Raw genomic sequence first — 23856 nt, 5'->3', positions numbered from 1 at the left:
TTTCAATAGGCTGTATCTACAGTCTGTCTGCCTACCATATTCTGATTTTTAACAGCAACCAAAGGCCAGGAACAGAAAAATCTCTTGCTTTACAATATGGTGACTGCTGTTTATTCCTTATATACAATACAATACAATACAATAGTAGAGTTGGAAGGGACCTTGGAGGTCTTCTAGTCCAACCCCCTGCCTAGGCAGGAAACCCTATACCGTTTCAGACAAATAGCTATCCAACATCTTCTTAAAGACTTCCAGTGTTGGGGCTTTTACAACTTCTGGAGGCAAGCTGTTCCACTGATTAATTGTTCTAACTGTCAGGAAATTTCTCCTCAGTTCTAAGTTGCTTCTCTCCTTGATTAGTTTCCACCCATTGCTTCTTGTTCTGCCCTCAGGTGCCTTGGAGAATAGTTTGACTCCCTCTTCTTTGTGGCACCCCTGAGATATTGGAACACTGCTATCATGTCTCCCCTAGTCCTTCTTTCTCAAGCTAAACATACCCAGTTCCTGCAACTGTTCTTCATATGTTTTAGTCTCCAGTCCCCTAATCATATTTGTTGCTCTTCTCTGCATTCTTTCTAGAGTCTCCACATCTTTTTTACATCGTGGCAACCAGAACTGAATGCAGTATTCCAAGTGTGGCCTTACCAAGGCATTATAAAGTGGTATTAACACTTCACGTGATATGCCTTAGGGTCCATTTCCTAGCAGCATTTTTAACCTACCTAGAGGATTCTTGTTTCTCCTGCAATAGCTTCAACTGTGAGGTCATTGTGTTCTCATTCTAAAAGTGTCTGGTCTTGTTAGCCTTTGAAATGGGGTGTATTGGTGAGAAGTGGAGAAGTCTAAGATGAAAGAAGCAAAATGCCAGTCCTGAGGTTCAGGACCTCACCATGGGCCTTTCTGGTGGGTGAGTGGCTGACTTACCTGTATGATGAGAAACTATTCAAACTACTTTTCTATCAAATTTGGTTTAATCCATAACTGCCATTTTACCTGCCAGTCTTCTCTATACTTTACCCCATGGTCTCTAGCCAACAGTTCTCGCCAATATGGAATGAAACAAAAGTCCCAGAGACTTTTGAGTATTGATCTATTTCTTCTCATATATTGGACCATCACAAAGCCTAGAAATGTGAAGTCCTTAATAATAGCAAAGATGCCCCGAGTCCCTTTTTGGGAGAGGGGGCGGTTTAGAAATGCGAAGAATAAATAAATAAAATTAATGCTCCAAAAGCTTGGAAACTGAACTTTCACATTTTGGTGAAAAATAAGCTTTCCGCTTTAATTTGACATGTATTAACATTGCTGACAATGTTTTTTTCCTGTGTTTCGAGAAGTTTTTTCCAGCCAGGACACTATGGAGAATGGCTTTGTCTGCTTACCTGGATTAAATATTGCCATCTGATAAAGCTGGGAAGTATGTGGCGTGGGAAGATAAAATCTGAACTGGCAATGCTTCCTTTTGCTCTTAAAGTCTTGTATGTGCATATTAGGAAAAGATTTCCCCATTTGCTTTTGCTTTATACATGGCAGAACATTATTTCTTCGCATTGCACTTAGAGGGGGTAGAATGTTTTTTAAAAATATTTCACTTTTAACTGAATGTATCCTGTCTATTTTGGGATTTCAAAGAATCAAATCAGAATGCATGCTCCTTAAACAAATTGAAAAAATTCTTTTAAATGACTTTAAAATATCCACACATTTTACAATCATATTTGAACAACAGACCCTCTTATATTTAAATCTAGAAAAGCCTTCAAGAGAAGAAAATAATATATCTTAGGGAAGCTGATATCTCTTTATTTCAAGGAAATCTAAAAGTGATGCTATTCCATTTGCATTAAAAAAATACCAGATTTAATTTGTTTTGGATTTTCAAGTATTGTAACATGCGAATGCACAATAATACTCTTTGCACATTTATTCAGCATGCACCCCATTTTCTTCAAGAAAAATGAGCACATAAGAGAATTTACATGTCTTACTCTTAAACTTTTCCACTGTACAAGGCCTTTTAAAATTTAGAAAGATTGCTTCTAAAGGAAATGTCAGGCTCCTAGGAACTTTTGCTTCTCACCAGAATCCCAAGATCAATTTCTCAGAGCCTGATACATATATAAACCCAAAATTAAACATTTCTTAGACTGGTAATTTACCTTTGGGTATCAGAATTTATTTAAATTCTAAGTTTTGTCATAAATCCATTTTGATCTCCAAACTTTTATTTCAGTGATATAGTTTGGAGGGAGGAGAATAATTTTTGTTACTGGAAGTCTCAGCTTGTTAGATTGTTGTATCAGTAGACCTTCTGCTCATCAGTTTTGTTGAAATATTGGAAGTTGACGCCAATGCTCTTCAGAGTTTATTGATATTAAAATTGAGGTAGCATTGCTCTGTCCTGTTTTTTCACCTAATTAATATTTTTCCTTTCTTGTGCTGTTTTCCTTCAGGATTCCCAATCTTTTTGACACCAGCAATCCAAAGTTCCTTGTCCTCAAACCCAGGCAGCCCGCTCACGGATGATGAATATAAGGTCTTTTTCTCTTCCTTGAGTCCCACATGGAAGGCAAACCTGGTGTGTCAGATCCGCCGTAACAAAGGTTGCCATGATCCTAAAATAATAGAGCTGGATCAGTTTGAGAATCATGGCCAGATCCCAGAGGGTACGTGGTACGCACTTCAGATTTCTTCCAGCACACTTTTGTGGTGAGAGTTGCTGGTAGCACTTGATTTCCCATACATAGCTAATTTTTCATAACCTGTCATTTAAAAATTCTTAATGTAACCCTATGTGTTTGCTATAGTAATAATCTTCCACTTTTTGAAAACATGGATCCATTTTTATCCCCAGTTCTGCACAGAATGGGACACAAATTTGATTTGGTCAATATTCCTTCCTCTTTGCTCTTTTCGTTGTGACGTATCCACATCGAAGACATACTGAGACTTTACAGACGCTAATCCTTTTATTTATTTATTTTCATTTTAAAATGAAAACCTAAAGCTTTGACATTATCTTTACCATTATGATATCTAAGCTGATATTCATAGTTTTACCATAATTGACTAGTCTAAATCTTTGTGTAGATAAAGAATATATAGTGACATGTCAACTAATTTAGTGTGATCTGTGGGCTTGCATTTTATGCAGGCCTAGAACTCTCTTCAGTAAGGAACACGGTGACTCAGTGGCTATTATGCTGAGCTTGTCGATCAGAAAGGTTGGCGGTTCGAATCCCTAGTACCGCGTAACAGAGTGAGCTCCCGTTACTTGTCCCAGTTTCTGCCAACCTAGCAGTTCAAAAGCATGTAAAATGCAAGTAGAAAAATAAGTGAGAAGGTAACAGTATTCCATGCGCCTTCGGCATTTAGTCATGCCGCCACACGACTACGGAGACGTTTTTGGATAGCGCTGACTCTTCGGCTTTGAAATGGAGATGAGCGTCTCCCCCTAGAGTAGGGAACGACTAGCACATATGTGCAAGGGGAACCTTTACCTTTACCTTAGAACTCTTCACCTACCAAGACACTATCAGGCTGTGAATTAACAAGTATTAAGATGTCTTTCCATGAAAAGAAAATAACAGTATCTCTCCCCCTTTTCCCCATTAACTATGCATTTGTTTGCATGTATATGTCTATAGACAAAACCCCTCTTTAAAGGTAGAAGATGATAGCAAGGGAAGAGATGAGTTGCTAAAAGAGTGCAAAGGCCCCAGATGTGATTGCTTGTTACAAGAGGGCATTAAACCTGTTCAAAATCCTGAATCATTGTGACCATGGCAGTGCGAGTACTAAACTTCATTCAATAGCTTTCCTAAATGGAGTGGTAACAGTCAAATATCAACTACAATAAGACAGTTATAAATGCCAGAGAAGACAGCCTTGTGAACACTAATCCTCTATGGAATTGGGGGAAGAAAATACTGAAGATTGATTGCTGGTGCTGTATCTGCCCTAGTTTCAGGCAGAAATTAAATGCTAAAGCTGAACAATAATGCTGGGAAACAGGAAACACAGTAAGAAGGCTCCCCAATGAAAAATGGACAGCCGAACAGCATCAGGAAATAAGCAGTCGGTTTTCTTTGATGCCTAGAAGGGCTGAGGAAACGTCACATTAGAAATGAAATTAGTTTTACTTCTCAAATGAGCCAGTAGAGGGGGCATTCGGGCAGTGGGTTATATATAATTGGATTTACATTCATTTCTTTTCAATAGAGCACTTAGGAATTGCAGTTCTATAGGGAAGAATAAAGGTTCAATACAAAGGAAAGTTAGCCTCTGTGCTAGTTTAGTTTAGTTTAGTTTAGTGTCATTGCACCTCATACAACGAAATTAAATGCCATCTTCGGTGTACATTGTAACTATAAAATAAAACACAAGCACACATTCTATACAATTAAATTGAAAACCTCTGATATTGCATTAATATTGCACTATACAGTAGAATTCAATATGGTTATTGCCCTGGGATAGAAGCTGTTTTTCAGCCTATTTGTCCTTGTTTTTATTATCCTGTACCGTCTGCCAGATGGTAATAGTTAAAAAAAAAAGGATGCCCAGGATGAGATGGATCTTTAAGAATGTTTTGAACTTTCTTTTTTTTAAAAAAGAATTTTATTGATTTTTGAACATTTATAGGGAAAGGAAAAAGGGTACAAAGAAAGTTTTGGCAGTTCCCGTGCTAGTGGTAGAAATCCCCCCAAATCTCACAATTTTTACAGTGTTAAAAACAACGTATAAAAGATGAGCATAAACAGAATCTTGTTTTACATTATATCATCCATATGTTCAATCATCTCTTTCTTTGTCACTTTCTAGTATATCAACAATTATCATAGTATTTCAAATACATTTATTTTTGTGACCTGAGCCTTTTCGATATTGCTCCCTCCTCCCTGTCCCCAGGTGGAGCGACACCCCCCCTCCTTCATATCTTGCACCTTACTACCTTTTTTACCACCTCCCCTATTTTCGTCCTCTAGGAGGGAACTATGTTTTTTAATGAAGGCTTCAGCCTCCTCCCAAAAAATCAACATTCCCTCTGGCAATAACCATCTAAACCAAACTCCTTTATTGTACAATTTCTTTGATAAGGAGGAATACTTCCTCATTTTTTCCCTTATTTTTTTTCGGAACTTGCTTTAGAATGGTGATTTCTTTATCTTTATATTTTAATGGTCCCGCCCTTTGGGCCCCTAGCACCTCATCCCTCGTGGTCCTCCTAATGAACTTGACATGTACCTCCCTTGGAACATTATGTGTTCTAGCATATGCTGAATTAATCCTGTAAACCAGATCCATATCCTACCACAACTGTTCTTTATTTCTCTTAATATATTCTGCTAAAATTGTACTCATAATATCCTTAAGATCTTCATTTTCTGTCTCTGGTAGGTTCTGGAATCTGAGAAAAAAGGACATTCTTTCAAGTTCTATTTTTGTCATAAAATTTTCCAATTCTAAATTTCCCTTCTGGACTGCCTTAACCTCCTCCCCCAATCCAGCTGCGCCCTCCTCCAGAACCCCAATTCTTTGTTTATTTTCTGTTAAATGTTGTTGTACAGCTCTGAGTTCATCTTTAAGATCTGCCACCTCTTTTTTCAGCTCATTTTGACCCCTCATAATTTCCTGAAACATTTGGTTAACAGATAGTTCTTTTGAACTCTCTCCAGCCCCTTCTTGTTGTAACAATGAAGTAATCTTCGTCTGCTGATTGCTTGGACTGGAGGTGGCAGAGGGAGGAGCCGAGAATGACTTGCCCGTTGGAGGTTTTTTGGGCCCCATTTGTCTGCGTTCAGAGATGATAAGTCTTTTACAAAGAGAATGGCATCAGTGGAGCACGCAGCTGTCGGTCCCAGGAGGCAGGCAAATCCAAAAGTAAAAAGTTAGTTCTCATTCACAGTTCCAAGACACGAAGGTACAAGAAAGAGGAAGATAATGTTTTGAACTTTCTTAAGGCAGCAGGAGCTATAAAGCTCTTCCATAGAGCTCATTCCCAGTAGTTTGTCAGGATGATCATTGTGACCAACTGCATAGAACTCTTTTCTCAAATGTAAAATAGATAGACTTTTTAATCAATTTATATTATTCGTGGATACTACTTTCATTAGATCAAACATTGACCCAACTGAATCCCTAACACTAGCTGAGATATAATGGCCCTAAGGAGAGGCGAAGGTGCTATAAAAGAGCTGGAGATTTTTATGCATGGGGAGAGGGGTTTCTTGGAAATCAGTATATGTATGTATCTCTGCATACTTGTACTAGCAACAGCAGCAGCACTTCCAGAAGTGTGATTCTTTTCTTAATGTCACATTCAAAGCCAAAATATTGCCATATAGGACAAAGAAGGGCTATGGAGCTGCTACCAAGAAGATGATCTGGGGAAGTGTTGTATAAAATTAGCTTGTGCTTATTCTTTTACATAGGCACCCTAACTAATTTTTGAAATGTATCTGTTGATTTTTCTTTTAATTTCCTACTTGGGAATTCAGGTTGCTGTTTGCCTACAATGCTGTAATGCACGTTGGCATTCTTAGAACCTTGCATTTTGGAAATAAAATGTAAATGCTATGTTAGAACATTTTATATTGTGACACTTCTAACTGGGTTAAGGAACAAATTATGAGGTTTTCTCCTTCAGAACGTATTGGATAGATTAAACTTTCACTGCCCATTGATGTTAACGAACATAGCTGTTCTCTTCCACCTTCTGCTTCCAGGTCCTATCTGTGCTGAACTTCCCCAAAGCCCAAGTTTTGAGAGTTTTTGTGTTTTTGCACAGTTTCGATGCTTAAACCAGAAGTTCTACACAAAGGTAAGAACAAGAACATATCTTACAGCCATTTTCAGGGGTCAATCCCTTAGTAGATAGTGACTTGGCTAAAATTAAGAGAGTACAGGGATGAGATTTCCTCGCGACTGTAATATACGTCCAGAAGCGGCTTTTGTGGGTAATGGGGTTTGGGCTTCCAGCCCAACAGCCCCTGCCACTTCTGGACGTCTATTGCAGTCGCGAGGAGCGCGCAAAGTCCAGCAGAGGCAGGAAGGTTCTCGTCGTTCCCCAGTTGCTTTCGAGGACTGCAGAGCGCGAGCCGGAGGAGCATGCTCAGGAAGGCGGGGAATGGGATCACGTGTGCTGGAGGCTGAGGCAGCCTCAGCCTCAAGCACACGTCCCATTCCCCGCCTTCCTGATGACGTCACCAGCCTCACCAGCCATAAACCTCACCGCACGTCACTGTCCATGATGGTATGTTGGAAAGACCTTGGGAGACAGGAGAGAGACCAGCAACCTAGGCAACCATCTGATAAGAGGCAGCTCAGTTTGCAGATGGGGAAAAAGTTGGTAAGTGTATCAGAAGAGTCTCTCCCCAGTTTTCCAGTTATAAAAAGAAAGAAAAGGAGAAATATTTTCAGTCTTGCAGGATTCTATTTAATGTAACCTTACAATAAAGATAGTGGTGATTCTCTTGGTTGTGCTTCATGTCTGACTAACATGAAGGACTAACATCAATCTTACAAGACTGAAAGTATTTCTCCTCTCCTTTTAGTCCCTGGAAGATCCCTTCTGAAAGTGCTTCCCATTCTTTTCCCCCTGCTCCCAAGGGCATTCCCATATATCATCACATCACCTCATAACTTATTTTCTCATAAGGACCATTATTGCCTAATGATCCATCCAAAAGCATAATCAGTTCCAAAAGAAGAGTTGAGCTAAGTAAGCACTCAGAGGGCATCAACTAAAAATGCAAGTGGCAAATAGTCACAAAGACAAGCAAAAAAAATGTCTAAAACAAACTGGGATGAAAAGTGTACTTAACAGAATTTGTCCATACAGGTTGCTACACAGTGTTTTAGTAATCAGCCTTCAGTGTGGAACTAGGCTGAGAACAATAATTTCTCCTCCTCCTCTTCCTTCCTCTTCTTCAAAAAGCCAGAGACCCTCTAACTATGCTCTTACCTTGAAAGAATCAATGATTGAAGTTTTTTTTTTCTTTTGGGGCAACTTTCTGTTTTGAGGAGACAGGGCCATTTTAGATAAGGCATTAATACAAAGTGATAGGCCAGAATTCTCTATCTAGGATTTATTTATTTTATTTAAAATCTATTAAGCCTATTTTAGGGCTTAAATCGCCTTTCCAAACTGGGTGTCTCCTACCAGTTTGGACCAACTTACATTCAGTAATAATTACCTAATTCGAAGGACCACTGCTGAGAATTTGAGAATCCGAGTTGAAATTCAAATACTTTTAAGAAAACATCGGGAAAGATTGATTTATCATTGTTGGTGCAGATTAAGTCTAGGGGGGGAAATCCAGTAGGCCACTAGCAGTTAGTTTAGTTAGTTCTCTGTAAATTATATTGGTGGATTTAATAAATAACAAATGCAAAGACCAGGTTTTTTTTAAAAAAAAGAACTATATTCTTGTTTATAAATATTGCTGTCAAACAAATAAGTTGTTAAAAATATATAAGAAACATAACATCTTGAAGTTTCATCAGGAAAACTTGGAATATTTGAACATCCTGACTCAAGGGCATGCTATGCTGTAAAAAAGATACTAAATACTAATAGGTAATAGATGTGTGCATGTATGTAATATAGTAACGAATTTATGATTTTTGAAACACCTCCCTTTGCATGTAAAATATATCCCTATTTGGGGAAAGAGATTCAACAATCTTAATAGTATTACTGCCCATTCCCTCCTTCCTTTATCTTATTATTTTGCCTCTTTTCTGTCCCTCTGCCTGGTGAACTCTTCTTTAAAACAGGTAGACTTCCAGATTCTTTTGTTCAAGAGTCCGTATTTGTCTTTTGTTCTTGAGATGCACATTGGATCTCGCTTTGTACTCCAGGTCCTGCTCTGCCCCATGGCTTCCTTTTTAAACAAAGTCCTTGAGGACTGCCTCATAGCTGAGTTCATACTAGGCTTTTTGACTCACATCAGGGCAGTACATTTTATATGATGAGTATTTGTAGGATCTAGGCATTTCTGGTGGAAAGATTGTGGCTTGATTAGTATATGCCTTCATTGCTTCACAGTAAGATTATTGCAATTGTCTCCTGGCAGATGTTTGATTCCTCTCTCCATCTTCTAATCTTAGTCCAGAATAGTACCATTCAGATATTTCCCCCCTCTATGCTCATGTCTTATTACACCTCAAGGCTCTTCCCAGTAATCCAGCCAGAGCCCAATTTAAAGTCTATGCCCAATCTAGGCTATCCACTTTCTGTCCACTCACATAGTGTTTAGTCGGTCTGTGTTGTACTTTGGAGATAACCCAGGACTTTGCAATACTACCTGACATAATGGGGTGGGTCAATGTCAAAGCACTTGCCTCCTTCGAGAACCACCTAAACTCTCTTTCTGGAGCCATACTCCTTAAGGCCGAGCTGTTGGAGAATTCTGGAAGTTGAGGTCCACAAGTCTTAAAGTTGCCAAGTTTGAAGACCTCTGCTTTAAAGAAACATAGTCAATACTTTGAGGTTCTAAGTGTTTCACTCAGTATCTAAGAATTCCCTTTTGTCTTCTCACACTAGGAACATGGGACCATTAGTTGCCCTCCCCAGGCAGCCCTTACCAAATATAACCAGAGATATCACAGAGATACTTCTATTAGATCAATCCTGAAGGTACCCCTGACTTTATTTATTCTATTTCTCATTCTTCCACTCTCTCGCTGCTTTCTTTCAGCATAACCATAGCCTCCCACCATACATCCAGATTATGCTGTTGCTGTTCTTTTAAAGTAAATATTCAGAACCAGACCAGAATTAATCATTTGTTTCTCTATTAAAAATCCGACTCATTTCCATAAAGATATCCACTGCTGTCTCTGCTTGAAGCTCAGCGATTGATTATCATATGTAGCTACAGAAGAGAAAGGGCAAAGAAAAGGATGGAAAAGGAAGATGAAGAGGAAACAGGAAAAGGAAAGACCCTCAAGTTCTTTCTGAATGAGTACAATTGGAAATAAACATCTCATTCATGACTTATCTATCCAGTGATAGTTAAATGAAGTAGGAAATAGGTTGGCAGGAGGGAAATCAGAGGCAACAGGAAATGAACTAAGTGGATCTTCTCCTGTCCCCTTAGCAGTGTCTTCTCTATTTTTAAAACCCTTAGAGTGGATTACACTTCTCCACTCAACAGTTTCTCTTTCTAATTGTTTCTTTTACCCATATCCTCTATGGAGTCAAAACCCTTGAATGTCCTATTTCTTTTTTCTAACTGTCTTAACCCATGGCAAATTAAATATTCACACCTCACACATTTCTTGACAGTTATGAGTCAGTATTGTTCCAACTACTGTGACTCTTTGTGGTTAGCTAAGAATATTCGGAAACTGGAGTTCAACCTGCGTTAGTCTTCTTATTATCTGCAAAATCTGATAAGGAACGGAAGGTGAAGGGTTGAGAGAGCAAAAACTATCTAGGGGAATGGAAAGGTGTATTCTTGAAAATGACACTGAGATGAAGTATAGATTCAAGTATAAGCATAGCTTCAATGCTTTCATTGTAATCATGGCATCTATGGTAAAAATAGCTTTCTTGGGATTATGAAAACTATTAGTACTAATATTCAAAGCTCCCTGATCACAATTTCCCCAGTATTTAACTACTCTTACTTTTCTTTACAATTCTATTTGCCTCTTATGTTCTTCCAATTACGATATATCTGCCTCTCTATGGCTACTACAGGGTGACAGTCTCCAAGTTCTAGGCTTTCAAGAACCAGCTGTCTTTCTCACTATGAAAGACCTGAGGTCTTTAAAAGGGATTTAAAGGCTTTTGTATTCACTGATTATTGCTTTAGTATAAGGCCTGGTTATCCCATTCTGCTCCATTCATTCTGGCAGAAAGATAATTACTAGGAGTGTTAGGAATTACATCTGAGGTGTCACATTTGCCACTAGCCAGATTTGCAGAAAGGACATAGTTTATGTGGTTCATCTTAAAGACAGATGTTGCCAAGCTCTAGAGACAGATGAGAAGGGTTTTTACTGAGTTTGTTTTCCAGGGCAGATAGTTACATCCAATAATACATAGGATTAATTGAAAGAAATAGAAGATGTATCTGAAAATGGTCAAGCATCATGTTATTATTAACCAAGACCAAAGTCCCTGTATTGGAAATATCTATGTCCCTCTTCTAACTAAGAGAGGGAGAAAGTTGTTGAAAACAATGGGCTTATTGTACCCATTATGTTAATTAATGTTAATTAATTTTATTTTTAAATTACATTTTACGTCAAATTTTGTATTTGCCCCACTACTACTCAGCTCTTTTTCTTGCCTAGGTCCCCTTTCAATCAACATGGTATTCTACAGTCATGCTTTGATTCTCTTAAAGTTGCACAATCCAGCTATATGGATTCACCTGAATTCTGAAAACCTCAAGTTGGGTTTAAATCACAGCAATTTCTCATATTGCATTCCATTTGATGAATTGTGAGTGAAGATGATGGAGAGAGTATATCAAATCAAGTAGAGATTTTTGGCTTATCTCTTTGAAGGAAATGGAGATCAGCTCTTCCTCATTCTTTCTTCTATTTTCTAATGTAGTTCAGAGCTCTTTCCCATTCCTAATTCTTCTGGCTTTGTTCATCTGCTAATGCAAGGGTCCCCAAACTTGGCAACTTTAAGACTTGTGAACTTCAACTCCCAGAATTCTCAAGCCAGCAGAGCTTGAGTCTTAAAGTTGCCAAGTTTGAAGACCGCTGTGCTAAGGAAAAAACAGATATGCTGTTCATGCTCTTTAAGGCTGTGTGGAATTCAAGAAGCCTAATGACAGGAATAGGTTGCTTTATATAACAAGGGAATATTTAGATCTTTTTAGAAAAGTACAAAGTTACATACCTTTGTCCTTGTGTGCCACCTTCCTTTCGGTCAATGAGATGCGGGAAGCCTACTTCCAATGACAGGTGCTGGAAGCAACAAAGGTTGCTTTAGGTCAATGATAGTGTGTGAAGAGAAATAATAGCAACAAATAATGTAATTAGGCATCCTTATTGGAGAGAATATCAAAGGTAGACTATATTGTAGGAGTTGGAGACATCTGTGTCCTGGGAAGGAGTGGAAATGAGATTCTGTGTGTATATTACAGTTACATTTCCCCAATTCTTCCCTCCCCCCTGTTTTTTTCCCTGGATAGCGGATCCTGTGTCCTAAGCTGCCACTCCTTGAAGAGTCTGACTTTCTCCCTACAGCCCTAAGAGAGAAACATGCCTTAGCCCCTACTGAGGTTTCTCCACCAACTCTTGAAGACCGCCTCCGCTCCAATATTGACTCCATCTTGAAATACTCCTTTGCAGTCTCAGGACAGGAGCCCATGCTGAAGAAAAATTTCCATGTTTCACACAGTAATCCGGAAGCCCCAAAGCTACCTGAATGGTCAACTGGTTTACATGCCGACATGAGCACCTTTCCTCCTGAAGCGTTCACCTTATTTCTCAAAAATGCTGAAGTCACAGAAGAGGTCAAAAACCAGCATCTCTTTGAGGACATCCACCATCTGATTGGTGAAGCATTGTCATTGGAAAAGAACCTGAAGGAAAAGAATATGAAAGAGATGACAGACAAAAATCTAGGTCTGAATAGTGAAAAAGACATCTCGGGAAGGTAATGGCCAAATCCAGCTTGGAAACAATATATATATATAGCTCTGCTATTTCATTTGAAGGAGAAATGACATGCTTGTGCTAATCTGCTTTATCAATATGCTGAAATGTATATTTTGCTTAATATGATATGGCTCCACTATTTTTATAAAGTGCCTTTATAGAAAGAATAATCGGATATGGAATTGAGCTTTGGTTGCTTAATTGCCAGTTTCCTTGTATTTACTCTTCTCTCCAAAGTGAGAGAAGAGCTAGTCAGTTCATTTCTTTTCAAGGCCTAGTAGCTGTACAATCATGGAAGCATCTCTCTCTCTCTCCTTTCTGAAGCCATTTCTCATTTGGTCTCTATCTATCTATCTATCTATCTATCTATCTATCTATCTATCTATCTATCTATATGCTGGTTTTGTTGTATTCGGGTCTTTTTCCATGTAAGATTGAGATTGTCTTCGCAGCGTTTCGGTGAGGTCTCACTCGCCATCCTCAGGCTGGAGTTTTCGGCTTAAAGCGTGGTTGGAGCTGCCGTCTTTCTATAAATCTTATGTGTGTGTGTGTGTGTGTGTGTGTGTGTGGAGTGCTGGCGTTGTTTCAATAAGTGGATTGATTGGCTGTGTGGCTGTATCATGATTGGTAGATTGGCGCTGATTGGTGCTGGCTGTGTGGTTGTTGTTGTTTTGTGTTGTAACGGCCTGGGTGGTGGGTGGGGCTCGTTTGTTGACCAGGGCTGGTTTCCAGATGTCTGCCAGCCCTGGTCAACAAACGAGCCCCACCCACCACCCAGGCCATTACCACACAAAACAATAACGGACACACAGCCAGCACCAATCAGCACCAATCTACCAATCATGATACAGCCACATAGCCAATCAATCCACTTACTGAAACAACACCAGCACTCCACACACACCCACCAAGATTTATAGAAAGACGGCAGCTCCAACCACGCTTTAAGCCGAAAACCCCAGCCTGAGGATGGTGAGTGAGACCTCGCCGAAACGTTGCCAAAACAATCTACACGGGAGATTTATATGATTTTTTTTAAAAAAATAGTTTGGTACATGGGGTGTTGGAGAATGGGGAGACAGACCAAGTTAGTGAAGTCTAGGCATAGACCAGGGATGGGTTGCTCCCTGCATTACTGCTGGTTTGGTGCGCTCAAATATTTTTTGCGGGTGAGCTGGCTTTGCTCGCGCGCACATGCACATTTCCTCATAAACATGTCTGTGCATGCACAGAACTTTAAAAAATAAAAACAAAGTAAATTTGTGCAATGAAAATTGTTCTGCGCATGTGCAGAACCAAAAATCAAGATGGTGGCACTGTAGGAAAACCAGTTTGGGGGCGTGGTAGGCCTGGGTCGCTGTCGGTTCCAGGCCGCCAAACCACTACTGGTTCAGCCAAACCAGTAGGAACCCACCGCTGGTATATACCCAAAGTCAGACTAGCATTATTCCCACGGCAATGCTCTGATTGTTGGCTTCTGACTTGTTCAAGGGGGACAGCAGCAAATCCAAGTGAGAAAGGTCATCACTTTGGCCATAACAAATGGCAGTTGCAAATCAGGCAAACACCACGTGACATTGACCCACAGAACATGTGCCCTACAGGCAGAATACAGATTAGCAACTCTGAACAGCAAAGTTTATTCTGGCATTATTTTGTGTTGATTCAAATATGAGTGGGAAGCTATGGGAAATACTTTAGAAAGAGTGACCCTGATCTAGACAAACAGGTAAGGAGTAGTTACAAAAAGAAGAAATGCTTAAGTTATTATTCACTCTGAAAAGAGTAGGTTTGAGGAGAGTGACCTGATGCACCAGGTCCACGCAAAGCACCTTTTTATGGCCTTCTTATGGCCTTCAAACTCTGACTCCCAACTATGCAATTTTACGGTAAAGCTACAATTGAAGCCATAAAATAAACTTGGCCAGTTTGAAAGAATGAAGTAACTTTTAGTTCTGTCCAAGTGTCTGATGCTAGCCAAAGACTAAGTGTGACCACTGGCTACCTAAGGTTTGTCACCTTTGAATTAAGGAATGACAACCATGATGTGCCGAAAATCACCTCTATGGTATGAAGAGGACCTTGGAATGGAAAAAGGTCTGTGGTACCAGCATTATCACTCATTGCCAGTGGGTCCTTTTTACAGCTCCTCTTCATAAGATATAGTGGGGGGAAATCTCACCTGAAAGAATTGACCCAAAACAGTTGGTCAAAGCCTGTTCCTGTATTAGATTAACAAAAATGTACAATGATCCCCAGGCAAGCAAAGCCAGGAACACTCATGTCTCAAACTAATCAAAATAATCATCAAAATAATAACAAGGGTCATCTTTGGAATCAGGAGGGCCTCTCTTGTTGAAAGAGAAATCACAACACGTGGGCATTAACTTATCAGAGGCACAGATGACTGCAAATTACTTTTTCAAGTTATTGTAACTATGCAACTCTTCCTTTTTCTAGACGTAGGAAAGTCTGAGTTCATTATCTTTATCTTTGAGTTAATCAACATAACTGAAGAAGAACTGACCTACATATCAAAGCCTTTCTAGACACAGGGAGGATAATATAAAGTAAAAAAAATGTGGGTGTTGCAAGTGTCATGAAGATTTGACATTGCTATGTATGAGGTGTGAAGAACTACTTTGCAAAGCAAATAGTGTTGCCAGCTACCATGGCCTTCAGAGTTCTATGCAGTTCACAGTTTATTGGGTATATCCTCTAATACTGCTACATATTTTATTCATCCAATTCACTCCATTCTTAATTCTACAATACTACTACAACTCTTATTTAATCCCTCCCCCCCAGAATTAAAATGCTAGTATATAAGCATGACCAAGACAATGCATTTAACTTGGATCTTGTCCATAAACTCAAATGATAGCATCTCAAGCCAACTTTAGAAGGGCAATAGGTTACAGCACAGGTGTCAAACTCACCACGTTAATGTCAGCGTTCCAAATATCATGCAGAATTAAATCATTGTCCAAGGCAAAGTTATCCTTAAAACTCCAATTTAATAAGACAGACATTGTTGACGTTTCATGATGTTTTTCCCCTTCGTAGACCTGGGATGGGCGTGGCCTGCGTGTGATGCATCCGGCCCACGGCCCGCAAGTTTGACACACCTGGGTTAAGGCAAACCTGTTCATGGATGAAAGCATATTAATACCACAAAAAAAAAACCACTGAATTTAAAATGTGGGATGCGCAAAGAACCCAGGAGGGCAGGCATTCTCCAGGAGAGTATACAGCCACAGAAACTGGCTGGGAAGGTCAACAACCGGTAATCACATGACCAAGGGATGCGGCAACCATTGTAAATAGATGCCAGTTATCAAGCACCCAAATTTTGATCATGTGATCATGGGGATGCTATGGGGGGGTCGTAAGTGTGAGGAATAGTTGGAAGTCACTCTCTTCAGTGCCGTGGTAACTTTGAATGGTCACTAAGCAAATGGGTCTAAGTCAAAGACTACATTTAGTAGTTTGACAAAAACAATTATATAACTTTCTCAATGTTTTCAATGTTCACACTTGAATGGGCATTTGGCTCTTTTAGCCAATAATCAGGGCGCTCTCAGTGTTCTTTCATATAGGATTTGGCTGTATCCCATGCATGAAGTATCAATAACACTGGTGTGCATATGAAGGCATAGAGCAAGAAGATCATGGGCATCTTTGACAATGGTATCTATAAGGTCTTCTTTACATCTGGATAAATGTTTAGAGTTTGAGGTAGAGGCGTAACCTAAATCATGTAAGTTATTGTCCTTGCTTCAATGAATTCACTATAACCATTTCTTCTTAGACCTTTGCCCGAAATGCAGCAGAAATAAATGTATTTATTTATATATATTCATTTATTACATTTCTGTGAATGAAAAGGAAAAAAATGATTATTAATCCACTGATAATTGTGCCTTTGTTATTGAGTTTCTCTAGATTATATTTGAGCAGTATTACAAAGATAATTCTATTTTTACAACCCCCTCTCCACACACACTTAGCTATTCTAAAGATTGGATACCCACTGGGGAAAACAAGGGAGCACCAATGGTGGTGAGGAAAGGGGGGAAAATCCATTGTTCTGGTGGGACACTGGATGAAGCCCTTTTGGGTAACTATTTACAGTGCACTCAGAAAGTATTCAGACCCTCTTCACTTTTGTCAATTTTGTTATGCTGCAGCCTGATTCTACAGTTGTTGAAATTCATTTTTTCTCATTAATCTATACTCAATGCCCCATAATGACAAAGTGAGAACAGAATTTTAGAATGTCTATAATTTATTAAAAATAAAAAACTGAAATATCACATTGGCATAAGTAGTCAGACCCTTCACTCAGTACTTTGCTGAAGCAACTTTGGCAGCATTTATAGCCTCGAGTCTTTTGGAGTGTGATGCGACAATCTTTGGACACCTAGATTGGGGAATTTTCTGCCATTCTTCCTTGCAAATCCTCTCAAGCTCAGTCAGGTTGGATGGCGACCATCGGTGGACGGCTACTTTCAGGACCCTCCAGAGATGTTCAATAGGGTTCAAGTTACACCTTTGGCTGAGCCACTCTAGGACATTCACAGAGATGTCCCTAAGCCAGTCCTGTGTTGTCATGGCTGTGTGCTTAGGATCATTGTCATGTTGGGAAGTGAACCATTGGCTCAGTCTGAGGTCCTGAGCACTGAGGAACAGGTTTTAATTAAGGGTATTCCTGTACTTTGCTCTATTCAGCTTTCCCTCCATCCTGACCAGTCTCGTGTCCCTGCTGCTGAAAAACACCCCCACAATATGATGCTACCACCACCTTCACTTCACGCTTCACTGTTGGGGTGATATTGGTCAGATGATGAGAGGTGCATGGTTTCCTCCAGACATAATGTTTAGAACTGAGATCAAACAGTTCAATCTTGGTTTAATCAGACCAGATAATCTTGTTCCTCACCTGAGAATCCTTCAGGTACTTTTTTGCAAACCCCAAGCAGACTTTCGTGTGTTTTGCACTGAGGAGAAGCTTCCGTCTAGCCACTCTGCCATAAAGCTCAAATCAGTGGAAGGCTGCAGTGATGGTTGTCCTTCTGGAACTCTGTCCCATCTCCACACAGGAGCTCAGTCAGAGTGACCATTGGGTTCTTGGTCATCTCTCTTATTAAGGCGCTTCTCCCCCCAATTGCTCAGTTTGACCAGGCAACCGGTTTTTGGAAGAGTCCTGATTGTGTCAAACCTCTTCCATTTGAGAATTATGGAGGCCACTGTGCTCTTAGGAATCTTCAGTGCAGCAGAAATTTTATTGTAGCTTTCCCCAGATCTGTGCCTTGCACAGATGCCTGTTTCTGGGCTTTACAGGCAGTTCCTTTGACCTCATGTCTTTTGCTCTGCTACAGAATGCACTGTCAGCTATGAGGCCTTCTGTAGAGAGGTCTGTGCCTTCTTTCCAAATCATGTCCAATCAATTTAATTTACCACAGGTCAAGGTGTAGAAACATGGCAGCAGTGATCAAGAGAAATGGGAGGCACCTGAGCTAAATTGCAGGTGTTGTTGCAAAGGGTCTGAATACTTAGGCCAATGTGATATTTCAGGTTTTTCTTTTTAATTAATTTACAGACATTTCTAAAATTCTGTTTTCACTTTGTCATTATGGGTTACTGAGTGCAGATTAATGAGGAAAAAAATGAATTTCAACAACTTTAGAAACAGGCTGCAGCATTCACTGGTGTCATCTACGGGTAGTCTTGGGTGTTTGTACCCCAGATTTGTTAGTCCTACAAGCTTTCTCAAATAAGAACAATTTAGTGAGAGGTGAGAGGTGGGGATGGGAGAATAAGGTGCCACTTTAGTGAATGCACTTTTGTCTTAAGACCCAGTTTTATTCCTAGCCCCACATCAAACAGGCACTATTCCCTGAAACAGTAGGCATTACAGTTGCCCAATAGGATGGGCAGGTGGGGAGAGAGAGAGAGAGCAATAAAATTAAAAGAGTCTTTCTTATTATTCCTCCATTGTCTTGCTTCTTTCTCTTTCGCTATACCAGTCTTTTAGCTATTGACAAGGATGAAGCTCTGGTGATTCTCTGCTATGCAGTTCTTCAGGACATTTGCATATCCTCAGCTATTAGCAGGGCCTGGAAAGAAATAGAAAGAAAAGTCTTTGGCTCTGAGGATTTGGTAAGATTGACTGCTGATTACCTAAGGTTATCTTCCCTCCAGTAGAATTCAGCACTTGGAAGACATTTCCAGCATCCACTATAAGCCTTATGCCACAACATTCATGTTGTTAGAATATACGGGTATTTGGGGAGTTTCCTGACTAATTCACCCCATCCATGATTTGCCACATATTTAGGGAAGTAAGGCCTAAAGATTATTGCCAGAATTGAGCTTTGTTTTGATCTTGTTCCCTGGTCACTAGGTGTGCGATAACCTTGGCCGGCATCATGCAGATCTGTGTGCTGAATGTGCATTCTGCTCCCTAAAAACAGAGCAGTGTCAAGGGGCCTTTAATCTGAAACGCACCCACTGTAGTGAAGGCGTCTTCACAAACTACATTAACCCTGGGATTCTGGCTCAGCATCGGGCTATGAGCCTCGAGGTAAATTAAGGGTTAGGTTGATAAGATATTGGAGAATCTTGCCTCTTTTCCTATAGCTATATTTCCAAGTAGCCAATCCGCTATTTTCCCACTCTTATCATTAGAGTTCACCAAACCTGCAAGAATTTTATGGATTTGAAAGTTACGGTGGCATGCGGGCAGAGTACTGGTGTGGCCGCTTGGCTGCTCATGGCTGTGACGATTATCGTGTGGCTCTTTGGCTGCAGTCAGAATATTCTTTCTTTCATGGAGGAGATTTCCCAAACAAGGTGGGCATTCACGAAAGAGCATTTTTAGCACTTGGTTGTTTGTTCCTCTCATGTTTCCCACTTCTGTCTCATTTCATTCTTCTTAGATTTGTGACTCAACAGGAGTTCAACATCCAACTTATTGTGCATTCAAGAGCAATCAGTGCATGGAATACACCATCCAAAACAAGAAGGTGAGGACTTCCATCTTTTTATCCCATAGGCCATCAGTAAGCCTTTCTAAAGGAAGACAGCTTTCTCATTTCTAATAAAAACCTTAGGCGATTTCTGCATTGTCATTTACCTTTCCTGTGGAATGTTTTTTAATAGCCACGTTTAGAAGAAGAAGAAAGAAAGATGGCCCCTTTTCACTTTTATAGGTTATAAAAAGCTGAAAATCACTGTCTTTGAAAAGTATCCTATTCAACAAAACAATTACAATTTAGCAAAACTCCCTGATCTTTATAACTTTCTTTTAATGCTAGGTACTTTCTTTCCCCTACTCTTAAATGGATAAAATATTTATTGCTTGTTAACTAGGAACTAAAGTAGAATAGAAATTATTTATAATGAGTTATTTTCCCTCCGGGTGGATAGACTTAATTATTGCTTTCCTTTTAACAGCCAAAATAACTCTATATGAAACTTCATTAGTTCATTCAAGACAAATGAGCAACTGTCACTTGTAATTTTCCCAATGAACTCATGTGGTCCTTTCTTCAGCCATCACTGATACTCCATATTTGCTGATTTGGGTACAGTTAATAGTTTAAGTTGTGTTGGAAGAAATGTCCATCTGGATTCAGTTTCAAGTGGGGAAAAAGACACTGGATTCATGGAAGTTGCTTGGAAATAGGTTTTATTGATAGCGGACAGGACCACATGGTCCTGGGGGGAAAGGGAAGAGATGCTGAAAGTCCCTTGATTTTATGCCCTCTCTGGGCTTTTGAATTTGAGCTTGAATTCTTATTGGTTGTCAGATTCCCATTGGACCAGGCAGGGGCAACTCTGTAAGCTGTCCTGAGTCCCAAGCTTGGTTGAGCCTTGCTGGATGATGATGTAATGAAAGGGCTTTGGGATTCCTATTATGGCTCTGCCTGAAGGAGGCAGATCTTTGTTATGTAGAATAGATAGGCTCAGACCTTAATGGCCCATCGACAAAGGGGTGGTGGTGAGTTTCTGCCTCCCTTTTAGGGGAAATATTCTGCCCTTTTAATATTTCCTAACATATTTCCTTTTTCTAGGAGAGGTGTGGGTGCTAACTTCCTACAGTTGGAATTGAGTTTCATTAACATTAAAATGGATTTTCACTTTAAGCCTATTTTGCCCTATTCTGTCTTTCTATATGTCTGTAGAATATAGAAAAAGGTTTTTTATACCTAACTTGAGATATAATTTTGATAGATTACGTGCCATCAAATCATTTTTACTACTAGCAACCATACATATTTTCTGATGATTAGCTATCCCACACCTGGTCTTTTAGGTATTCCAACAGTGCCATCATTACTTAACTGAGTCTATCCACCTTAGAGTTGATTGTCTTCTTTCCTTCCACATTTTCCAGCATTAGAGCCTTTTTCCAGAGAGCCAGGTCTTTACATAATGTATGACTTTAAAGTCTTTTCCAGAGTGGTGCACCAATGGAAAAAGTAAAACGTTGCATGGTAATTAAAAATATACACTACATTCAAGAAATGAAACACACATAAATGAAATCAAATATACAAGCCAGCAAGTCCTGGCATCATAAAGTCAGATTAAGATAGTGTAAAAGCAGGAGGGGGTTTCATTTGGAGCACTATTGTAGAACTTGTAAGTAATCCAGAAATTTGCTGTGTTGAAAAAAAAGAATAGGGATGATGATGTTTGAAGATGCAATAGCTCCGATCTCCAATATCTGATAGTGTTCCATATAGGAAAGGCTGATATTTAGGCAAAATAGAGAGGCACCTTAGTACTTAACTGCTTTGAAACTCATCAAATTTCGTACTCAAAGCATTTTGAGGTGAAAATTTTGTTTTAATACTCATAGTTTGTTTAGTACTCAATACACAAGGTAGAACTTGTCAGTGTCCACTGCCTTGTGACTCACTATATTTTATGGGAAAAATTTGTTTGGTACATATTGTTTTTGGTACTCATGCATCTCCCGGAACCAATTAATGACAAGTACCAAGGTACTAATGTAAATGTCAAGCAAGAAAAGCAGGAGTGCAGTTGTTTAAAATGCCATGTTGGTTGAAAAACTTTTCTTGGATTTAAGCATGAAAACCACCCAAATTAGTTCCAGACTTAATAATGTGAAAACAATAAGAGGGTATTTGAGAATCAATAAATATATAAAAAATAAAATGGGTCAGTTTGGACTTCTACTAAGTTAAAACTAATCCTTGTAAGATTCACATAAGCATAAAGAATGCAATAGGCTTTTGGAAGAAAATCCATTTTTTTCTTGACTGCCTTGTAAGTAATATACCGTATACACGGTATATTAATATGTAATACACACACACACACAAACACACACACACACACATTATAACTTGATTTTCAAATATTTTTTAGTAGCTGTTCTTCTTCCAATAGGAAATTTCTTCTATTTAAATATTACTGGTTGGCACAAACAGACTCAGGCTCTCCAGTTCCCATCCAAGACCTTTAGGCGACCCATGGGTCTGACTCACTCAAAACAAAATCTTCTTCGTAGTCTATATCTCTAACATGATATAGGCACCAAATATACCGTATTTGAACATCTTCAATAAGGCTTGCCTGTCCTTCTGCCCCCAATGCAGCTGTAAGTGTTTGAAAACTGGATAGTTGGGATATTGCAAAACAAAAATTCGTCTCTACCATCTGCTTTTTTTCCAGGAATGCCTGGATTGGGTAGTTTGCCTATAATGCTCATGTTTTGTATATGTAATGTATTCATTTCCCCTAGTTTGTTTCTTTATTTTCTTTCCTCTCCTCCTCTCCCCTCTTCCTTCCCTTTTTGAAAGGGTGTAGAATAGATTATATGTATGTGTACCTGAATAGCTGCAGTCAGCCCTTTTACAAAAGCAGCATTTTAAAGAGAAATGTGTTAAGTTACCTTCTGGGCATTTATAATATTTCTCATAATCAGTGGTTAGGTTCAAACATTATACTAAACTTCAATGTAGTTTCTCTGATTTGGGCACAGCTTCTTAGGCAACTCAGGAATTGGGGCTTGGGAGTTACAGTTAATAACTTAGCTCAGTGTATTATTCCTGGTAACTTGTTTAACAATTTGGATTTAGTATGAAGTACAAACTAAGCTGCAGTATGTTTTTGGCAAAATTACTTGTTTTTATATTTTAAAATTTGCCTTTTGGAAAACAGGACTTTTTATTCATTGTCAGACCTATGATTTTGCAATAAGGCTGAGAATATATCTCCAAATTCCTAATGTACCTGTGGCCAAAATAAAGGGAAGACCCTTTTCTTTTAAAACAGGGAAAGAAGTACAGAACAACACAGCAATTTTTCTTTTATTCACTGCTAAGCCTTTTAGGCTTTCTGAAAGTTATTTCCAGTCAATCATTTACGGTGGTCCTCAATGGCATTTTTTCCCAGCTCTTTTTTTTTTTAAATCAGAATTTCCAGTTTCTGAGACTGCCCTTTTTTGTGTCCCCATCTTGTTCATCTTGACGGAGCCATTATAGATTGTTTAGTACCTCCAGGGATAGTACCACTTTGAAGATATAGCGATTTTTCAGGACAGATGAATTCATCGCTAACTCTTTTTTCCCCCTAAATTCTTTCTATCTCCACTCTCAGGTATTGCGGATTGGCTGCCTAAAATATCAGATGTATCATGAGCTAAGCAGGGAGGAAGGAGAGGTTGAAGTGCTGCTCTGGAGCCAGAAATTCTTGAATTTTACAGAAGGGTGAATGAAATAACAGAATGAAGTAGTTTTTTTTTTTAAAGGGAAAGGGCCAAAAGAGACTTATGCACAAACATATATGCATATATAAATAGCCACTGTTTTACAACTCTCAATTTAAGATGTTTAAATATATAGTCTCTATATTTAAGTACTACAGTGGTACCTTTTTATTTCACTCTGGAAGCTCCTCCTACTAAATCCACCGCATACATTTTGTCCTGCTAATGTTTCTCAACAATGGTTTTTTTTACCAAATCTTCCTGGTTGGGTGAGGGTTAGAGCAAATGGAAGATTGAAACTTGGATAATAAGAAGGATAAATGATAAAAAGATGAACTGACAAATGAAGTGAAATTAAGAAATATGTATCTGTAAGAGAAAGAAGGAGTACATAACAGATCTGCATGACTGTGATTTGAACTTATGGAGGGAAGTGAAGATACAGAATTAATTATAAATAAAAGGAATAAAATGGAGGC

General features: G+C 39.1%; 1 protein-coding gene across 1 annotated transcript; it reads left to right on the top strand.

The window, feature by feature from the left end:
- Positions 1–861: 861 nt before the first annotated feature.
- ACRBP (acrosin binding protein) lies at positions 862–23762 on the top strand (the record flags this gene model as incomplete). The annotated part of the gene is made up of 9 exons (XM_081941519.1): positions 862–907; positions 2454–2666; positions 6729–6823; positions 12165–12631; positions 18663–18795; positions 19040–19219; positions 19324–19488; positions 19575–19661; positions 23269–23762. 9 exons carry the CDS (start codon positions 862–864, stop codon positions 23380–23382), a joined length of 1500 nt encoding a protein of 499 aa, XP_081797645.1. The 3' UTR covers positions 23383–23762.
- Between the last annotated feature and the right edge of the window lie 94 nt (positions 23763–23856).

The sequence above is a fragment of the Natrix helvetica genome (genome assembly GCF_964273705.1).
Source record: "Natrix helvetica genome assembly, chromosome: 2".
Classification (NCBI taxonomy): domain Eukaryota; kingdom Metazoa; phylum Chordata; class Lepidosauria; order Squamata; family Natricidae; genus Natrix; species Natrix helvetica.
This window is presented reverse-complemented; position numbering and strand designations above follow the sequence as displayed.